Source organism: Pongo abelii, chromosome 8 (genome assembly GCF_028885655.2).
Source record: "Pongo abelii isolate AG06213 chromosome 8, NHGRI_mPonAbe1-v2.0_pri, whole genome shotgun sequence".
NCBI classification, from domain to species: Eukaryota; Metazoa; Chordata; class Mammalia; order Primates; family Hominidae; genus Pongo; species Pongo abelii.
In genome coordinates, this window is record NC_071993.2 from 20,908,905 (window position 1) to 20,931,280 (window position 22,376).

Consider the following 22,376-nt stretch of genomic DNA (forward strand, 5'->3'; position numbering starts at 1 on the left):
CTGAGCACTGGACATTCAATTCAAAATATGTACTCATTGGCACACTTCAAGCAGTAGCCCAAACAATTCCATACAAAGTTCCCCTAGCAATCATCCTCCTGTTAGTTTTCTTGATAAGTAGATCATTTGCTTTATCAACCCTCATCACCACACAAGGTTCACATGACTAACCCTACCATAATGGCCTCTATCTGTAACATGATTTATTTCGACATTAGCAGAAACTAACCAAGCACCATTGCACTTAAGAGAGGGTGAATCAGAATTAGTCTTGGGCTCCAATGCTGAATATGCTGCAGGCCCACTGAAACATAAAGAAAAATGGCACTTAGCTAAGCAAATATCTGGGGTGGCAGGAGTATTCCAGGCTGGGGGAACAGTGTGTGCAAAAGCCCTGGGGGGAAGCATTCTTGGAAAGTTTGAGTAAAGCAAGGGGACCGGAAATGGTGAGAATGGATAGATATACTCGGAATGGCAGAAAATTAGTTCAGAGCAGTGGCCGGGGCCCAAGATCGGACATGGGTCTTGTATACAATGATGAAAATTTGGGTTATATTCAGAATAAAATGATAGAAGAGTGACATGATGTCACCAGGGTTTCAAGAAGATCATTCCAGATGTCAGGTGGAGAAGAGATCAGAGCAGGAGGTAGGTGGAAGATGGTATGACCAGAGCAGAAGCAGGCAAACCAGTCAGGAGGCAACTATGATTGTCCAAATGAGAGATGACAGTGGCTGACATAAGGGTAGGGCCAAGCATTCAGATTCTGGATATTTTTGTCATGGTCCAGCTGACAAGATTTGCCAATGAACTGGACATGGGGTATGAGTGAAAGACAGGAGTCAGGGATGACTCCAAAGGGTTTAAGTAGCTGGAAAGTTGTAGTTGTCACTTAGCAAACTGGGAAGCTCAGAAAGGAGATTTCTGCAGGGAAGGGGGAAGCAGAGAGGGGGTATTGAACTTATAAGGTTTGATATATGTCAGTAATCATTTGAATACCGACATCAGGTGCCAATTGGTAGAATGTGCTTTGCTTCACTTAAATTAAATTAGCATATTCCGATATATCCTAAAATCTTTTCAAATTCATATGGATCTTTTGCGGGCACATGTCACTTGTATTTATGTTATAAAACTTATTGGTACATCTTGACTTTTGCTTCATACCCCAATATCTATTTTTTAAAATAGGCAATGTCCCTAAAGACAGAGGATCTTGGCCTCAAAACAGAGGACTGAGAACAATAGAAATTTATAAATGACCCCAAAGAGTCAACTTTTTGGCCGGGCACAATGGCTCATGTCTGTAATCCCGGCATTTTGGGAGGCTGAGGCAAGCGGATCACTTGAGATCAGGAGTTCAAGACCAGCCTGGCCAACACGGCGAAACCCCATCTCTACTAAAAATACAAAAATTAGCCAAGTGTGGTGGCGTGCACCTGTAATCCCAGCTACTCGGGAAGCTGAGGCAGGAGAATCATTTGAACCTGGGAGGCAGAGGTTGCAGTGAGCCAAGATCACGTTACTGCACTCCAGCCTGACTGACACAGCGAGACTCCAACTCAAAAAAAAAAAAAAAGTCAACTTTTTCTTACAAGGCATTATTTGAGTCACTGAGTCATCGCTGCTGTCCAAAATCTCCCCCCATCTTTGAAGGAGTATGAAATTCCCCCTTTAAAAACAATATGATTATTCCCTCTTACCCATCCATGTGTTACTCTTACTCAAATTCTAGTATAAATGCAAGAATATTTGCCTATACCTTCTTCCAATGAGACATTTTCTTATTCAGCTTGGCTTAGGATAGGGTCCTCTTGCTAGAAATAATTAGAAAAGAGAAGGAATGTGGGCTTAAGAAAAAGAGGTGATTAACTAACAGCAGCAGGTTTTTACAGCCTCAGAGGAGAGAATGCAAAGAGACAAGTGACGTGGGTGTGGTCTGCTGCTGCAGAGGGAGTAGAGGCATCCAAGCAGAGGGCCTCCAAATTCCTGATATCTACACAGATTCATTCAGGACCTAAATCATAGACTTGGATGGATGATTTCCAAACTGACCTCCAGTGCGGCCTCCTCTTCTAAACTCTAATTGTGTGTATGATGCTTCCATTTGAACATCTCAATGTTCTGCCCCATCCAATGCATGCTTCTATCCAATCAGATATTGCATGCTCTGTCCTATCAGAAACATTTTTCTCCCAAAGCCCCACAGCCTCGTTAACGTCCATCAGCATTCACATCTCTACTCAAATATCCCCTCCCCAAGGAAGGCTTCCCTGACATCAAGGCCAGATGCAGCTGCGCTGTTATTGTAGCCCTCATTCCACCCCCTCACAGGCCTGATTCTGCTCTTCATTATGTATTACTTGTTTAAGTGTCTGCTAAATGTCAAGGTCCCCCCACCAGCCTCTAAGCCCCTTATAGCGGATGCATGTCTCTTTTGCTCACTGCTGTGTGCATTGCCAGATCTAAGCTCTTGGCCGGTGCACAAACAGCACTCAGTAAACATTTGGTGACTAAATGAATGAATGATGGGCTGGGGAGGATAGACATGAAATAAAGGGTCATTCATGAAACAAAGACTCTCTGGTACATTGCCTTTGGGAGAGACATTAATTCCAATATGCTGAACTGAGTAACATTAAATAGGTTGATCAGCATTTGTTCTTGTGTTTGCTTTCGGTTTTATTTATCTCTTTAAATATCAATATTATTCTGCATCTACAGAACCAGGAAGGACACTGAGGGGAGAAATCAGTGACCCCATGTCCAAAAAAAGTAATCAGAGGTCGGGCACGGTGGCTCACGCCTGTGATCCCCGCACTTGGGAGGCCGAGGTGGGTGGATCACTTGAGGTCAGGAGTTCCAGACCAGCATGGACAACGTTGTGAGACCCCCGTCTCTATAAAAAAATACAAAAATTAGCTAGGTGTGGTGGCACACACCTGTAGACCCACCTACTCGGGAGGCTGAGGCATAAGAATCACTTGAACCCAGGAGGTGAAGGTTGCAGGGAGCTGAGATTTTGTCACTGCACTCCAGCCTGGGCAACAGAGCAAGACTCTATCAAAAAAGTAATCAGAAGTTACTGAACCCTTCATTAGCAATTCAGACAGACACAAAAATGGGAGATTTTCTCATGTATATTTTACCCACAATAAAACAACCAGTTTATAATGATTTCATTAGTTACACAGAAAGGAGACCTTTAATAAATTTCTACCAAAGTAAGGTCAGTCCAGTTTTACAATTCAAGATGTATAGAATATAATAAATTTTATTCCCATTCATGTTTCACTGTAATGAGGGCAAAAAAACTAATTACACAATTATAAAATCTTTTCGCAGCTTGGTCATTTCCTCAGTCACATTACTTTTTACCCACCAAGGTGTTAAGTTGCTCAACCTCAAAATTTCCTGCCTTTGGGATTTCAACAACATGGCCTTTGAGTTGAAAGGGAAATTCAGTATTGCTTTTGTTCTCATATGCTTCAGTCCTTTCCCCCTCCTTGCTGTACTTAATATAACTGCAATGAGGTGAGGAAACATTTTAGTCTTAACCTTTAAAAACAGATTTATAAGTAAAATTAGTTTAATATCCTAAAGAAATTCACTGAAGTTCTAGGCTTAATCCATCAGCCTGGATGCAGAAAACAGAAGATACAGGAAAAGAGTGGGTATATAAAATAGAGACAAGATTATTACCTATCAATAGTATTTCTCATTTAAAAAAAAACCCTCTCATATCCCAAGTATTATGCCCTATTTCTTTTGGCAAGATCTAACTCTGTCTGCAAGTTTATATTAATATTTAAACATATACACATTCATTGTAACCTCTTAGGCACCCCAATATTACTGTAAGATTGATTTTTTTCCTTAATGGAAATCATATACAAACTATGCAGAACTCAAGTTTCTGCTATGACTGTGTAGTGTGTATATTTATCACATATAACTCCTGTGAAACAGACTCAAGTAGCAAATCTCAAGACCCTTCTGTCATTACAAATCCATTGCTGTGATAATAGTGAAGTAAGACAGGGAGAAAAAAGCCATGCAAAAATGCAAATTAGTAGCGTTTTTTCTTTAAAAAAAAAAAGACTATTAACTTTTTGAACTTAATTTTAAATTCTCAAATACAGCCAGGATAGATGTTCATGCAAAAGTCAAAAGAATTTTAAAGACACTCTTGTGACACACTTAAAAAACGAATCGACTTTGTAAGCGGTGAATGTTTGATACCTCCTTCATCAGACGGTCTTGTTACCTCACTGCAGCATGAAAAGCTAGGGTAAATCTCAGAGATTTCTGACCTGTCATCTCCGAGACCTGTACCGAAAGTACTGCTGGAATGGGATCGAGACCAATGTCGCCTATAGTGACTCGCCTTTTCTATATTGGAGGGAAAATATTTACACGTGTGATTAAGTGACTCGAAAAACAAAAAATTACTTAAAAGCTTAACAGAGAAGAAAAACAATCTCTTAGTAAAGAATAACTCAAAATCTCAGCTCTAGGCACCTATTCCCAAACTTCAGCATGCATTGCATCAACTACATGAATGACTTAACCATCGTTTTATGCTTTTTTTAAGTCTCAATTAAAAAGGACGGGTAAGGGATAGGAAATTGACAAGGACTAAGAAAACATTGGTAGACTAATAAATTTTTGTTAATTGTAATGCCTGGTTTTCAATAATTCCTTTAAACTATCACCAGATATATAGTATGTGTTGCCTTTTCTTTATTTTTAGAAAATCAAGTGACACTGTTTGGCTAACTATATGAATGAAATCGACTACAAAAGTACTAGAATTCCTGCTTTGCCTCGGGTATTCAATTCTATTCACATCAACAATTAAATATAGAGTAGAAATCGGGGTTAGAGCAGGATCTAAATGACATAGCTATCTATTGTTTAACATAACTGTATAACTGTCAGAGAAAATTTGAAATGTCAAATCAAGCCATCATTCATACCCCAACTACTCATTTTTTTGCCTTTAATTATGAACTTGCAATCTAAGTTAAAAGCCCACTATGCTTCCTATGTAAACTATTCATTTTACATTACATAAAGTGTCAAAGAAAATTTTAAAGATACTTGAAAATTTATTTTAAGACATCTACGATGCCCTATAAAAAAACCTTTCTACTGTTCTATATATAATTCTTTAAATCTACCTTTAAAAAATTATAACAATGTATTTCATGAAACAAATCTCCTTTTGTATCAGCAGTTTAGTGCAATCCAAATAACTGTATTTGTAAACCCAGAAATAATATAAAAGCATTCTAATAAAAAGCTTATTTAAATGAATCTAGGACAGAATAATTAAGATACATTAAAAAGTTTTCTTTTCGTAAATGACTAATTGTGTTTAAAAGTAGCACAGCATTTTTTTGGTTTGCCAAATTCTCAGCTTTAAAATTTACATTACACAGTACAATGAACCTCTACAGTTCACAGTCGTTCACTTTTGGGACAAAACCACATAAATGGGATGAACTAAAAAGTGAGCAATACCAGAGAGCATATGGAGACTTCTAGACTGAATATTGTCTTCCAGGGGATCAAGGTCGAAGATGGAGCCAGGATCTGTGCGCCAAACTTTGAGGTCTTTTGCCAAAAGGAAAAAATCAACATTCATCAAGAAGGAATTAAAAAAAGGAAAAAAAAAAAAAAGCCAGTACCCAAAAGAGTCAAGACAAAGTCTGCAAAGGAATAGATTAAAAAAACAAACATGTAACAGACAAACTCACAGTGCTGCTGACTTCAGAAGAGAATGAAAAGATACTTGTCTTCACAAGTATCTGTTAAGAAATCTTTGTAATCAGATTGAAGTTGCCTGCTCTATTTATTGAGCTGCCCTGTCAGACCTTGCTGAAGTACCTGTGACCCATCACACAACACAGGAGCACATGGGGCAGCTATACGCAACCCCTCACAGCGCCCCCGAATCCCCAGTCACTCTTGTTCTCCACAGGCTGAAACAAGCAAAATGTTTGATTATAGTTTCTGATTCAGGACATGTGAGTAATTCATAGGAAACAATTGAGAAGTTTATGTTTAAAAAACAAAACAAAACAAAACGTCCCTTTCTATAACAGAAATAAATATTTAAAATGTGGAGTGGTGGCAAATCTAGTTTTCATTCTGAGTCTGTGAGTGCAAGCTAAGTGTATCTTAGGGGATGCATATCTTATTAGACACACTTATTTAAAAAGTGTTATAAGCAAGGCACACAGCAAGGAAATATGATGAATGACAAGAGAAATAATATCACCTTCCTGCTATCAATGGACCCCTGCTATAGTCAGTGATCAGACTGTGCAAACCACTTTATTCTCCTCTTATTTTAATAACTTCTGAATTCATCAGTCTCTCCAACAAAAGGGCATCAGATCCTAAAATAAGCTGTTTACAGCTGTACCAACAACTGGAAAATAAAAACCTAGTTACAGACATACGGCAGAAATGGAGCTACAGCAAAAACAATTAATTTGTAAAAGGGAACTGGAAATTTTCTTGTCTGTTTTTAATTAATATTACGTAGTGCTGACCATATGCCAGGTACTATTCTCATTTAACACCTAATTAATTTAATAGTTTATAAAAATTTTAATAGTTTATAAAAATTAATTTAATAAGTTTCATACATATTATCCTCATTTTGTAGATAAGGAAACTGAGGCACAGAGAAATTGAGTAGCTTGGCCAAGGTTACACAGCTCGTAAGAAGTAGCAAAGCCTCTAACAAAAATAGAAGCAGCACAAATTGGCTTATCTGAATTACTCAGAAAATATCTAAACGTGTATTTTCACACCTGATACAGAAGCTGGCTCATTGGAAAGTTTAATGTTGGCCAATTATGGAAATTTCAACGGAAAACAGTTCTTCCCAATAAGAATAAATAAACTGACTTCTGGATTGCCAAGTAAGTAAATAACTTAGAGTCATACATCTTATATTTTATAAAACAATCATAATTTCAACCTCAATGGTTTTGAGTACTGAATTCTGAGAGCCCACGGTCTAGACAGTTTCATGGTTTTTAGCAATGACCTCACCATTATTCCTGACCTCCAATGTGTGCAAGGCCTGGGAGTAAGCTGTACAGACTAGCAGTTCCACCCTAAGTGAGATAAATCAGAACCCCTGCACTGTCCCTTAAGATAGTTCCATCCCTTTAGCACAAAGCAATGAAACTCTAATTTGGTGTCACATTTAATGAAAACATCACAACTCATCCATCCAACTTAATGTGATCCTTTTAAGTAATCAACTCAGGCAGATCAGCAAAGCTATCAATTGTCTACAAACATGTTTGGAATCCTTCTTCGGAAAATACTTTCAGAGTCACTTTAGTATAATCATCGAAGTTACTTAGTGCTGCTCTGACTTTAGTGCCCTGGTTTTGTAAAGATATTACCCTGTCAAATTTACACTTTCCCCACGTAGCTTATCTCCAAATGGCCTTTCACTAGTACCAAAAAATAAGCTCCTACTTTTGAAGATGAAGAAAACCTAACACTGATATTACTGATTGGCATATACCAAAAATATTCTTTAAGCTACATAACTACATAATTCAGAGGTTAACTGCTCTGAAGGAGACAATAGTCTTCAGTTGTTGATACAGATTGGAAAATCAATAACCACCCTTCCTAGCCCTCCCTGCCTTATACTTCAGTATGATCTTTTCTGATATCTCAGCCACCATTAACAAATATCTTTCCAGGATTTCTCCTGACTATAAGAAACAGATAGCAGGAAAACGTTTGCTCTCTTAACTGCAACGCTTTCAGATGGCTCTCAACTATTCCAGTCCAGAAATAATATTTTTAAAAAGAGCTATTACTATTATGGAATACCATCAGAATGCCCATGGCATGTCTGTTTGTGATAAAAGGACCTAAACGCAATATGGTTATTTCTGCCACTTATGCACGTGATGTCAACAGAACAACACATCAACCAGCAGAAAAACAATTCTGCTGCTTCTTTGCTTAACAAGGAGGAACTTTTCTCTTATTATACTTTAAGTTCTAGGGTACATGTGCACAATGTGCAGGTTTGTTACATATGTATACATGTGCCACATTGGTGTGCTGCACCCATTAACTCATGATTTACATTAGGTGTATCTCCTAATGCTATCCCTCCCCACTCGCCCCACCCCACAACAGGCCCCAGTGTGTGATACAAGGAGGAACATTCTTAAGATTAGCAAGGTATTAAAGACAGAGCTTCCAATAATAGAAGACTTGAGATGATACCAGGTGAACGCCAGAAATCCCATTCCACGTCGTACAAAAATAATACTTTACCTGCAGTCCATTTTAAATTGGGTACCACAACAAACACGTGATGAGGAGTCAGATGACTTAAGAGGGTAATTCTGAAGCTAGAGCAAGCACGATCTTTTCGACCACACACACCTGCCGAGAAACGCCGTCAGCTTACCAACAATGATTCCAGGTCTCCTGTCCATCTCCACGATGTGAGGGTGGACCCCTTTATAGGCAGCATCGCTGACCACCTGGGTGTTCTTCCTCACTCTCTCTGTCACAGGATCGTCCACGACAGGAGTAAAGCCTCTCCCCTTTGTTTTTTCAAAATCTTCATGGTATTTTACCTGAAAAAGGAAAAATTATCATACTGAATTTTGCGGACAGTTACCTCTTTCACAACATTTTTATTAAATGACAGGTGTACACTGCACTGGTTGCATGCAGATTGTCTGCATGTATGTATCTTTTCCAAATACTCCAAAACTAAAGTCTGGAACTTCAGTTTCTTAGCATCAGAAATCAAGTGCTGATATTTTCACAAAGTTTTTAATCATTATAGCTCATATCTATTTTAAATTATATATAAAACTATATATATTATTAATGAAGGTTGTAAAAGATACATATTCTCAAATCCTGGTCACTTCCTAAAATATACTAATTTAAATATAAATTAAACTTCCTATCTCTTAACCTTCAGTATGCAATAAAGTGATATCTATTTCCAGGCAATCATTCATGAAAATGGCATTATTTAAAATTAGTTTGAAATTGTATAGGTAACAATATATACCATTTTTAATATAATTACAAAAACCTATACTTCAAAATATACTCTTTTCATGTCCTGAAATTAGGTCCAGGAGATAGTTGTATAACTGTAAATTATACTAGAAACCACTGAACACTTTAAATGGGCAAACTTTATGGTAGGTAAATTACATCTGATAATATAATTTTTAAAACACACATTTTTAAAAACACACTTTTAAAAACACACTTCTTTTCATATCCCTTATGACAGGCAAGCAGACCAAATTTTGTTTTAGAATTAATTGGAAAGAAATCTACACAAATATCTTTCACACCATAAGTTTATAGCAGTCACGTTAGAAATAAAGACACACCAAAAAAAGTCACTGAGAAAAATCATTTTATTAGACTAAATGTTTCCATTGCATTTCAGTGTGATTAGAAATGCCCCTCCCTCAAAAGACAAGCCAACCACATTTCCATGCTTTGTTAGTTATCGGATTAATAGTGAAGTAATGCCATCCGTGCACTGGATCCAGCCATTCCTTAGCATGTTTTAAGAATGATCTGGTTGGACCCTACCATTGAAATATGATTTTGTGCTTCTTTAACATGTCTCATAGCAGGTGTATCTAAAATCAGACTTGGTCTACCTTTCATCTGTTTATGGTCCTGGGTATATTTTACCTGCAAAGTAAATAGTAGGCATAAGACAATGATAAGAAAACACATGATATAACATTTTTAAGCTTTACAAATGAGTGAAACGTAAGCAACATACTTGAAATTATTTTCCAGGTAACTTTTTCAGTGAATTAAATTTTGTTCTATAATAGCAACCTAAAATTTTACATTCAAAGATCTCCACCACCGCCTACTGCAAAATGACCTAAATCTATCAACTGAAAACAAATGTGTGAACGATCAATAGTAACTAACTATCTCGTCTGTAAACCTGGGCAGGCCCGAGGACTCATGTCTGTAGTCACAGCACTTTGGAAAGCTAACGTGGGAGGATTACTTGAGGCCTGGGATTTCAGACCAGGCTGGGCAGCACAGTGAAATCCCCCATCTCTACAAGTAAAAATTAAAAAAAAAAAAAAATTAATTGGGCATGTGCCTGTAGTCCCAGCTACTTGAGAGGTTAAGACAAGACAGCTGCTTGAGCCCAGGAATTCAAAGCTGCAATGAGCTATGATTCTGCTATCGCATTCCAGCCCGGGCAACAGAGACTGTGTCACACACACACACACACACACACACACACACACACACACACACACACACACACACACACACACACACACACACACACACACACACACACACACACACACACACACACACACACACACACACACACACACACACACACACACACACACACAACTGGTTATCATATTTGAGTTAAACAGAGAAAATCCAAAACTATTAAATAGAACCCAAAGTTATTTTGTTTCTAAATTTCCCCATTTTCTACCATAAGAGTGTTGAAAAAATGCATACAAACTACTCTCTATTTCTTTTTATTTTTTTCTCTGCTTAGGGAATAAGAAACAACGAGGAACAAATTTAGTTGTTCTTCTAAGCAGCCACAACTTAAAGGAAATTTATGTTAAATACGCACAGCATCTCTGGACAGAAATGTCACTAGGAAGCTGTAAATTGCAAAGCCTAAATGCTGATTCTCAGGCAAACAGCTATTCAGGGTGTGCTAAGAAAAGGGCCTGTGTTCTTCACAACTGCCCATCAGAACACTGCCATTTATGAAACTGATTAGGTGTAAGATACGGATACCACTTACTGTGGACCTGAGGGCATTATGTACAATTCAGAATTGAAGCCCTGATATTCACTAAGAGGAAGCACAATATTCAAATAAGATACTAATGCACACCATTGGACTCTGGTGAGCAAATGAATTCTACGTTAATTGTATTTAAGGATTTTTTTCTGTAAGTCTCTAGTGGGAGTAATGATTCATCTCCTCTTTTGTTTTGCAGACAGCATTTAACAATCCATGTTCAATGAAATATTTCAGTAAAATGACAATTATTTAACGTACACATCAAAGGCTTTATCACTTTCAAAGACATGGCTAACATAGCATGAATCGTTGTTTAAATGAATATAATTTTAAACTAAGCTTTGAATGTAACTGTTGGTCACATCTGGAAATAACAAAGAGTTGCAAGATGATGTAAATGTTTGCAGTGGCAGCTCTTGGAAGTCATCTGAAATAACACATGTACTTATTGGACACATCACAAATGTTTCTTGAAAATAAGCTTTATTTTCACAAGCAAAAGAGGACCGCAAGTAAATAATAAAAGACACATCCTTTGTGATAGTCTAAAATGAGGAAAACCACTTGCCGAGCTAATATTTTCTTGATTCTTCTTCACTCTTTCCATTTCAGGAGTTACACGTAAAGCAGTAGCTCTTCCCAGCTGACCTTTGTAATAAACCTATCATTTCAGAGAACAAAAAATAGAATACTATGAATCAATTCAACTAAGAGACTTATTTATTTATTTAAGACAGGGTCTTGCTCTGTCACCCAGGCTGAAGTGCAGTGGTACAATCTTTGCTCACCACAGCCTCGACCTCCCAGGCTCAGGCAATCCTCCCACCTCAGCCTCCCAGGTAGCTGGGATTACAGGCACGTGCCACCGTGCCTGGCTAATTTTTGTAGAGATTGAGTTTTGCCATGTTGTCCAAGCTGATCTGAAACTCCTGGGCTCAAGTGATCCACCCACCTCACCTCTCAAAGTGCTGGGATGACAATCCTGAGCCATGGTGCCTGGCTCATAGTATTTATTTTAATGAGTTAGTCAGGGAAGTTTTGTAGGAAACTACAAAAAATATTTTCAGAGGTTGAGTTGTATTTAAAATGCTGGCATCTTAAATCAATCTATTTCATTTCAACCCATAAGAGAGTACATGTGTCCAAATCACTGTGGATGTACTCGAATACACAGGCATACCATCCGTAAAGTTGTAATAAATATTTAATCACAAAAGGAAATGAGAATAAATGTCTTCATGGATATTACTTAAAGGTATTCACCATAGAGTGGTACTACATGGTCGTGGTTTCTTAGGAATTAACTGCGGCAGAATTTTTGTAAAGATGTATTTAAATAGGTGACTGTAGGCATCCTTAAAAAAGCCAGCATGCTTCTCACTGGTCCATTCCTTGTCTCAATAACCGTGTTCCTTTTTGAGAGTAATGGAGTCATATCAAGTGTGACTCTAAATATATGGGGGAAAGATGAGCGTCTACTTCTCTAAAATATAGTTGTTGGGAAAAGTATCAATCACCTGCCTTTGCATTATAAACTGGTAAAATGACTTTAAAGGTGTGAAGAATAAAAGATTTCTTTGAACGTAATAGATTTCCAAGTTTCCTCTTCCAAAGAACCCAATCTGTATGTTAATGACTTTAAAAGAGGACTTTCTTCTTGAAATGCATCCATGAATTATTTCAACAACAGGGAATAGGAGCAGGCCACAAGTTGGTGTCTAGGTAAAAACTGCCAGCTCCTTATTAAGTGCCCCCAGAATGGTCCTGTCCAATATAACCTATTCAGCCATACACACATTATCATTTCTTCCTAGACATTGCCCAGAAATGGAGTCATAATTGTGGGGAGTGGAAAGTGGGGCTCAGAGGAAGCACAAGAACAGGAACACATGCTGGTAGAAAAGGGAGGGAAAATGTTTGTAGGGCCAGGATTCCAGAAGCTACGACTGTGGGCCTTGAGGGGACCATAGCACCCATCAGCTAGATGACAAGATAGAAGGGATACACAACAACCTGTCAAAAAAAGTCACCCAGGCCCGGTGGCACACATCTGTAATCCCAGCACTTTGGGAGGCCAAGCCGGCCGGATTGCATGAGCTCAGGAGTTAGAGACCAGCCCAAACCCCATCTCTACAAAAAATACAAAAATTAGCCAGGTGTGGCAGCATGTGCCTGTAATCCCAGCTGCTTGGGAGGCTGAGGTGGGAGGATCACTTGAACCCAGAAGGCAAAGGTTGCAGTGAGTCAAGATTGTGCCACTGCACTCCAGTCTGGGTGACAGAGCAAGACCCCGTCTCAAAAAAACAGAAAGAAAAAAGTCATCCTGATGAGTCACTGGGAACCCTGAGGTGGGGAACACCTGACTGTACCCACAATACCAAAGTCCCTGAAATCTTTCAAATAAGTTGTTAGTCAAATGAGAACAGGACATCAGCTCAAGGTTATGAAAATTCTATAAATATAATCCCTTCGTTCACACATGGACAATGCATTTGATAGTGTAAGAAAAAAGTTACTAAGATGATCACACATTGCTGATGTTTTTCTGGTTTTCTTTTGCCCTCTTCAGCTCTGGTGGATCAGAAATTGCAGTTCCCCGTTGAAGTTCTCCCTTATATTTTACCTAAGAAGGATAAATAAGAACTTTAACAGATAGCACAATGGGCTCCACTGAAATACCACAGAGGACGAGGCTCAAAATTAACACCATCTTTTTACACATTTTTTTCCACAGTTGATTACATCAACCTTCACGCTTACATATACGCCCACATTCCGATGGGTCTGATTTAGCAAGCACAAGTTGTTGGTGGTACTGTTTAAATAAGTCTTCAATAAATGCTTTCCTCTTAAATATCAAAATTAACCATAAATTCCACAAATAAAAGTAATGGAATCATAAGGCAACGTGCTTTAAAAGAAAAGCCAGAATGAAGTCATTACAAGAGAACTCTTGTGAAGTCCATTCCCTGTCACCCTAGAAGGCTTTTTACTGTCTTCTGACCCTGGGGCTTCTCCCTTCTATAGAAGCTAACGCTCTCTGACTCCTGCCACCTCCCAGGGATACTATAAGGATAAACAGTGTTGAGCCTCATTATCTCCACCCAGGAGAACCTGCTCTTACATTTTAAAGTCTTTCCAAAGTACTTGTTTTGGAAAAAGAAGGCTTTTGTTTGTATTGGTGAAAGTTCAGCAATACGTCCCAATCTCAGCTCTGCCTGTACTAGCTGGGTGGGGGGCCGGGGGTGGGAGGCCAGCATGTCCTCTGACCTTCCCAAGACTCAGTTTCCCATATCTTCCAACCAGAGAAACAAACAGTGCTGACCTCATGGGTTTACATAGAACATTAGTACAGGGCCCAGCACAGAGTAGCGGTGCCTTGTTAACTATTTTTGCTTTATTCACAACAGACTATTGAATGATTGAAAAGTGTTTTCCATTTATAAGGCTCTTTGACTTGATACTATGTCTTAGAATGCCAGTCAAGCCAGGTCTTCTTTTCCCTGTTCCAATACATATTTTTTCATTTCATATTGACATCAGATCCAGTATTCTCCATTAACTGCATTTTTTAAGAGATTTACCAACTGAACTATGAGGTCCTTGAGGACAGAAAGTGGGTCTTATCCATCTTTGTGTCTGGGTGACCAGGGCAATGACCAGTACATTTGGGTACTTAATGAAGATCTCTTGAATAAGCATACACAGCTAAGATAGAGCAACACAGTCCCAAATTTCCTGGACACACAGTTCATGCCCTTCAACAAAGAAATGTGAAAAAGAACATCCAAAAATGCAGAGGGTGCAAAGCTTTTCCTTTTTAAATTTTTAGATAGTTTTATTAAATCTGGAGGTACTCCATTTATCATCATCATTATTATTGCAGTTGTTAAATTTTACAAAAGAATTAATGCTGCATGTACATATTCACTTTTTCATATTATAATGATATGATTCATCCATGTAATTGCATGTTGCTCAAATTCTTTTTTTTTAAACTTCTATTTTTAAGTTCAAGGGTACATGTACAGGTTTGTTACACAGGTGAACTTGTGTTACGGGAGTTTGTTGTACAGATGACTTCATCACCCCGGCATTAAGCCCAGTACTCAACAGTTACTTTTCCAGATCCTCTCCCTCCTCCCATCGTCTCCCATCCAACAGGCTCCGGTGTCTGTTATTCCCCTCTATGTGTCCATGTGTTCTCATCATTTAGCTCTCATTATTATGCATTATTTGGTTTTATGTTCCTGTGTTAGTTTGCTAAGGATAATGGCCTTCCAAAGGGCATATTTTTAAATAAAAATATGTTATATTTGAGAAAATATAAAAGGAAACAGAAACAACTTGCCACACTCAGCTGCTCCTGGTTTCGCCTCACTCTCTCTATCTCCGGGGTCAGGCTTACCGGAGTGGCCTTGTAGTTTTGCTCTTTATACTGGAGCTGAGAGACAAGGTGCAAGACAGTTTGAGATTATGGGAAATAAATACACCCCAAAACACTGGAACAGATTTTTTTAAATGTCACATGGCTACAGAACATTCATTAATAAAATCATCATCAGGATTTCACAGTGATATATGTATTGCTTATAGATTTTATCTTCTTGGCAATGCCAGTCTTTTCCTTGTCAAGTGGTTTGGTTGTTGTTGTTGTTTTATTTTTGAGACGAGGTCTTGCTCTGTTGTCCAGGCTGGAGTGCAGTGGCGTCATCACAGCTCACTGCAGCCTCAACCTCCCAAGCTCCAGCAATCCTCCGACTCGGCCTCCCAAAGTGCTGGGATTACAGGTCTGAGCCACCACACCCAACCCTTATCAAATGTTTTAAGTCACACCTTTCGTTGTTTTCCTTCAGATTATATTATTTATTGGTGGCCTCTCTGAGTTTGATCTTATCAGTAACAATGAATAATCCCTTCATCAGTAAGAATGAATTCTATGAATTCATTTCTTCATAGCACTAAAGCAACATTTATCAAATTGCCGTTTTATATTTAAAAATAATAATTCTACATTCTTATCATTGGGAAGGAGAGTCACAAAATGCTGTACCTGAACTTTAGTGATAGACTATTACTGTATAAAGAAACCTTGAACTTCAAAGGTTCTTCTCTGTGCCATTCTAACATTGGAAGCCCCATCTCTGACCTAGCATTATAGAAATTTTCCTGACTTAATGCACAGAGGTGTTTTTCTTAGCTGGGGATTTAACTCCATTGTTTGTGGTCAGCTTTCCCAACAATTCCACAAGACCTCCCAAAATAAATGAGCATCAAAAGAGAAAATCAGAACGGCAAATGAACTTTTGGCAGGCAAAAGTAGAGCTGGAAGTTAAGATCTCATTAGAAGAAACTTCACAGGGACAGTTTTAATGTCTTTGTAGACCTTAAAGTTCAGGTTAGGGAATTTTCTTTTACAAGAAATCCCCACAAGACCTACAGGGCCTGCTGATGAAACAGACTTGAGGTCGGGTGTGGTGGCTCACGCCTGTAATCCTAACGGTTTGGAAGGCTGAGGCAAGTGGATCAACTGAGGTCATGAGTTCGAGACCAGCCTGACCAACATGGTGAAACCTCATCTCTACTAAATAAACAAAATGAGCCAGGCAGGGTGGTTTGCATCTGTAATCCCAGCTACTCGGGAGGCTGAGGCAGGAGAATTGCTTGAACCCAGGAGGCAGAGGTTGCAGTGAACTGAGATCATGCCACTGCACTCCAGCCTGGGTAGCAGAGTAAGACTCTATCTCAAAAAACAAAAAACAAAAAAAAATAAAGAAAGAAAAGAAAAAGAAATAGACTTGAGATGCATACTCTTAGTAGTGAACATGAGAGTGAAGGGAAGTTGGATAAGTTTAAAAAATAAATGAAAAGGGGTAAGGTTCCTGTGGTCTCTTTCCTCGATATGTAACTTTCTTTGTGCCATGGTATGTAGTTTGAGATGTTAGGCAGATCCTTGTGACTGGGTGATTGAGCTAAAGGAAGGAAAGTTTCAGTTTAATCTATATTAATGGCAAGCTCCAAAGAAATCACTCTGGCTAAAGCTCAAAGGGGGTACATCTGAATAGTAAATTCACATTATTGACATAGAGAAACTCTTACTGCCAATTTCTAGTGGATGTAAGTTTGGGTACATAAGTTTGATAGAATCTTCACGTCTTGTATTCATCCCTTCACAAACATGCTGTGTGCTTCACAGGCAATATCTCTTCAATACTCTTATCCTTGCTTTATATAGAGAAAATTTAGGTTTCGAGAGGTGAATGGCTTACAACAATTATACAACAAGTAAGATCTGGAGTTGGATCAAACCATCCAACAGTCCAGGGTCCGTGTTCTTATCCACCATATGAGTGTTATCCAAATTTCCCAGATTTCTGCCATTTGCATGCCCCTTTCTATATGTCATACCAGATAAATACTACAAATAACACCTACACTGTTAAACTTTTTCATTAAATTAATTCACTGTTTATTTTCAAATAAAGTTATTTCTAAGAGATTGCTATATTTCTACCATCAGTTGAAAACTAGTCACCCTTCTTTTGGAAGAAGGTAAACATTAAAACAATTTAATCACGAAGTCAACTGCTCTTAAGCATTAAGATTATCAGTAAGCCACATAATATCTACCGGAATGCCATAATGGTATATGAACCACACTTTAGAGACACTGTGGGAATCCACACTACCTTTTTGTGATCTGTATCTCAACTTCCCTCTCTAGCATCCTCTCCTGCCATCTTTCACCCCAAGTACTCATCACACTAAACCCTCTTCTTGAATCCTGGAACAAGCCTTGGATCCTGAACATATTTGGTTTGCTCTGCCAGGAATGCCTTTCTTCACAAAACTCAGCCCTAAACCTTTTATTACTTTTTCAAGATCTAACTCCAACGTTACCCCTTCCCCAAGGCTCTTTCTCTCTGCCACTGCATAGCCTTCCTTCTGCGTTTGCACAGCACTTTGCAAGAGGCATTATTACTTATGATTAAATGAGATATTGCAATGTAAAGTACTCAAAATGCATAGTAAGCACCCAAAAATAACGGTTATTGTAATGGCACTTAAACAGTGAATCATAGCTATATACTCCTATCTCTGTTTCTCCTAGAAACCTTGAGGATGCCCATGACCCCTAATCTCAAGGCATACCTCTCATCTTTAAAATCCCCCAAGAACAAGAACAGAGAAGACATTCAATAACACATTTCATTTTTAGTTTTGTCACTTGTTTTGTTTTGTAGACTTATATATATATATATATATATATATGTTATCTATCTATAGATAGGTCTATGTATAGATAGATATCTATACCTATTTTCATAAATATATATATTCATAGATATCTATACCTATTTTCAGAAATAGGTATAGATAAAAGAAACAGAAAATTTTCTTTTTTGTGATTTGTTTTGCTTTGTAGACTAATATATATATAGTCTATATATCTATATAGATACGTAGTAGTCTAACTAGATATAGAAAGACTATATAGAGATATATACAGACTATCTAATATAGACTATATATAAACTATCTAATATAGACTATATAGAGATTTATGGACTATCTAATATAGGCTATATATAGATATATAGAGACTATAAATATATAGATATATAGAGACTATATATATATATATATGCCTACAAAACAAAATAAATGAAAAAACAAAAAAGAAAATATCAATATATGTTTCTGAAAATAGGTTTCATTCTTTTTTAATTTTTATAGATTCAAAGGTACAAGAACAGTTGTGTTACATAGATATATTGCATAGTGGTGATGTCTGGGCTTTTAGTGTAAACATTACTCCAGATAGTGTACATTGTACCCAACAATATTTCACCTCTCACCCTGTTCTCACCCTCCTACCTTTTGGAGTCTCCAATGTCTATGATTCCACTCTGTATGTCTGAATAATATGTGTCTTTAATAAATAAATGCTGACACAAGGCATTAGGCTAGGTGTCATGGAGGGCATACAGATGTGTAAAATGCTAGCTCCACTTTTAAGGAACCGATCCTCTCGCAATGAAGTTCATTGTGATAGGATTTGACCTGTACAGGTTTTATGCTGTCATTATATGTTGATATACAATAAAATTTTTTTAAAATACTTAAGAAATATGATCACATTGCTGATGTTCTTCTGGTTTTCTTTAACTCTCTTTAGTTCTGGAGGATCAGAAATGGCTGTTGCATGTTTAATCTCTTCTTTGTATTTCACCTGCATAATTTATAAGAATATAATGTTAACTTTATTCTACTCAAGGCTTTAAAATATTGAGAATTCTTCAATTGTAACTATTGCATAATTGAATTTTATTAATTCCAACATTACTTCTCCTTCACTGGGGACATAATTCTTAATTTTATCTGATGCTTTCAGGATTCCTTATTCCTAAGGTAAAAATAAATCCGTATCTATTCACTTATTCATCACTATAGAAGTTTTTGAAGTAAAATAAGCAAATGTTGCTTATGAAAATAAATTTTATTATTAGGCAGATGCAGGGAAAAAAACCTTGTAAATTATCTTAAATAAAATGATTATTTTCTATCCAAAAAGCAGTTTCTATTAATATGATAATTAAAATGTAACAAGTATTTAAAGGCAAAAGTCAAACTGATTTAGCCACAGAGTCTGGGGAGCACTGTTTGTCTGACTGAGAGCACATAAATAATAAGGAAATAAATAAGGAAATAAGGAATTTCCTTATAAGGAAATAAGGAAAAAAATAAAGTGAGCACAATAAAAGAAGAGAAAAAGGGAGACGGAAGGAAATGTACTAAAAGCATAGACCACTGGGTCCTGCATCACTATAAGGAAAGTCAGTGCCAGGAAGTCAGAGAGATCTGCTATCCACACAATCACATTAGGAAAAGCTCACCTTTATCCGGCTTCTACTTCACTCAAAATCTCCCCCATCAAATATATTTAGAGGAAGATCAATCAGGCAAATGGTAATACGGGCATACAGTTATGCATGGGACAAGAAAGATTCCTTTGAACTCATAAAATGATTAGTGATACTATCACTTCAGGTGGTATTTTAATATGTCTACAATTCATGGAAGATGATTCATATTCAATCTTCCTTGAATGAAAAGGATACATATATATGTAAATATATGAAAGCACAGGCTCAACTTAAGAGGCCGTGTTGAAATTTAGCAAATATCTAAATCTACATGAAACATGTTTCAGAAATCACTTGGTAATGTTTAAAATGATTAAGGGTGAAATCCATGCAGACTGTCATAAAGAAACAGTACCTAAATATCTCAGATGTCATCTACGTCTTAGTATCTATGGATTTCATATAAGTAACAATGCCAATATTAGTCCACACCCAAAACAGTTAAATTGGAAGTTCACTGAGACAGGCTACCTCTAAATAAAATTCAAAAATAGTTCTTAAGACAGAGAGCTAACAGCTAAAAGGCTTGTACTCTGGAGGTGGAAAATGTCGAGATCTTTAAATGTTAGAGAATCATATCTTGGTTTGACAGATCTAGCTAATCTTAAAAGGGCAACTTTCCATTTGAATACTAAGCAGGTGTTTATGGCCCAACCTCATGCAGATACAGAACTATGCATTTATTGTTTGCTGGAAGAGGCTGTGGGATGCTAAGAGACGAAATGATATACTGTAATACTCTGTGGGATTTTCCTCGGGTGAGAAGCTTAACATGATTAAAGATGAACACTTTTGTTTTTCAAAGCGAATCTAACCAAAACAGCACAGTTATTTCACTGTAGTCTATAGATTTGCACACTACAGAATATTTATAATATTAAATCACAGTACATCAATGGGTGCATTTTAAACATTATCACTGGAAAGTGAAGCAATGAATATTTTATACTTCTCTCCCAAACTAATTTATCTACCAGGCTAACACAGGCTCTCACCATGAAAGATCAGAAGAACACATTCATCCACTCTCAGTCACACCTTAAGCCTAGGTCCTCCTTACACTTTCTTCAAGAGACAGCTCCATGCGTGCTACAGAGGTTTTATTGCACTCATATTCTGCAGACTTTTTATACTTTTATTTTGAAGTATGCTTTACTATTGCATTCTCTTACCTCTCCTACACTTTCTTCACAAATGCTGACCCACACTGATATTCTCTGGATGCTGCATAATGACCAAGTGACCCACAGATGAGTCTAATCAAGGCCATTCTGCTTGGATTACTTAAAGGGAAGGTGCTCTTTCCAAGGATGAAGGTGAAAAGATAAGTCAGAGTAAGGGATTTAAAGAACGAATCCTTTTTACTTCCTCAAGAAACTAAATGTAATGGACAGGCACAGTAGCTTATGCCTGTAATCCCAGCACTTTGGGAGGCTGAAGCGGGAGGATCACTTGAGGTCAGGTGTTCGAGACCAGCCTGGCCGACATGGTGAAACCCCATCTCTACTAAAAATAAAAAAAATAAAAATAAATAGCCAGGCGTGGTGGTGTGTGCCTGTAATCCCAGCTACTCGGGAGGCTGAGGCAGAAGAATCACTTGAATCTGGGAGGCAGTTGGGGTGAGCTGAGATTACGCCACTGCACTCCAGCCTAGGCAACAAAGCAAGACTCTGTCTCAAAAAAAAAAGAAAAGAAACTCAATGTACTAAATATACATGGGAGAATATCTAATTGGTAAGGAAAGCAATTATCCATCGCAAATGTCAAATACTCAATGGAAAAAAAAATTTATCCATAACATGAAGCACCTTAATGTCAGAAGGACCCTTCTAACAGAAGAGGACCCTTCCCCCGAGTCTGAAGGTTAGTGGAAGGTAAGTTATTTCACAATTTATAGTGAAGATGTGTGATTCGTTTTCATTTTCGCTGGAAGAAGCAGAAGGTAAAACGGGCTGGAAAGAAGAAATGGGCAGAAGTGTGTCTGATAAAAAGCTTAGAGATGTGACTGACATCCGTTAAAAATGAACTGGTACTATTTGCCTTTTCAAATCTAAACCTTCACTTAAGCTGCCAAATAAATGTTCTGGGGCCTTTAATCATTGTATCAGGGAAAAATTTCTTTCTTCCAACTTGTGGAGAGGTACTGAAATGTATCCTTTCTTTGCAAAATTTAATAGAGTTAAAATTCTCTTCAAAGAGATGAAATCTAATCCTAGGTTTCATTAAAATGATCTAGCTCTTCTTCACTGTGATATATCAAAATGAAACACTGCTTCAGAGTCAAGGCGAACAAGGATACAGTTTTTGTTCTGAAAGTTAGATCTTTGATATATGATGAAATAGCATTTCAATAAAGTGAAGAATAAAAGGAAAAAAGCCATCAGTTGAGTAAAGAACTAAAAACATTTGTCTGTAGTTTCTGTTTGCTTTTAGAAAAGATAACTAATGCTTTAGAGAACTTACTGAACTAATATTCTGCTGATTTTTCTTCACTCGTTCGATCTCTGGGGTATCTTTTACTGCAGTGCCAGCTCCCACTTCTTTCTTATAAAATACCTTTATTATAAGAAAAGGAAAAGAATAACTAAGCTTGT

At 37.5% G+C, this 22,376-nt stretch overlaps 1 protein-coding gene across 4 annotated transcripts in view; it reads right to left on the reverse strand.

The window, feature by feature from the left end:
- Nucleotides 1–22,376, reverse strand: part of NEBL (nebulette) — a 518,729-nt gene that overhangs the window by 24,163 nt on the left and 472,190 nt on the right. For 2 of the 4 annotated variants that reach the window (XM_054522031.2, XM_054522030.1), the window contains exon 5: nt 8,468–8,639. In XM_054522031.2, coding sequence (XP_054378006.1) covers nt 8,468–8,639 — 172 coding nt within the window. Of the gene's footprint in view, nt 1–4,242; nt 4,393–5,526; nt 5,620–8,467; nt 8,640–9,630; nt 9,736–11,423; nt 11,517–13,385; nt 13,479–15,206; nt 15,300–18,995; nt 19,089–22,245; nt 22,339–22,376 lie in introns of all 4 variants that reach the window. The other 2 variants (XM_024253876.2, XM_054522032.1) reach the window with 2 other exon arrangements.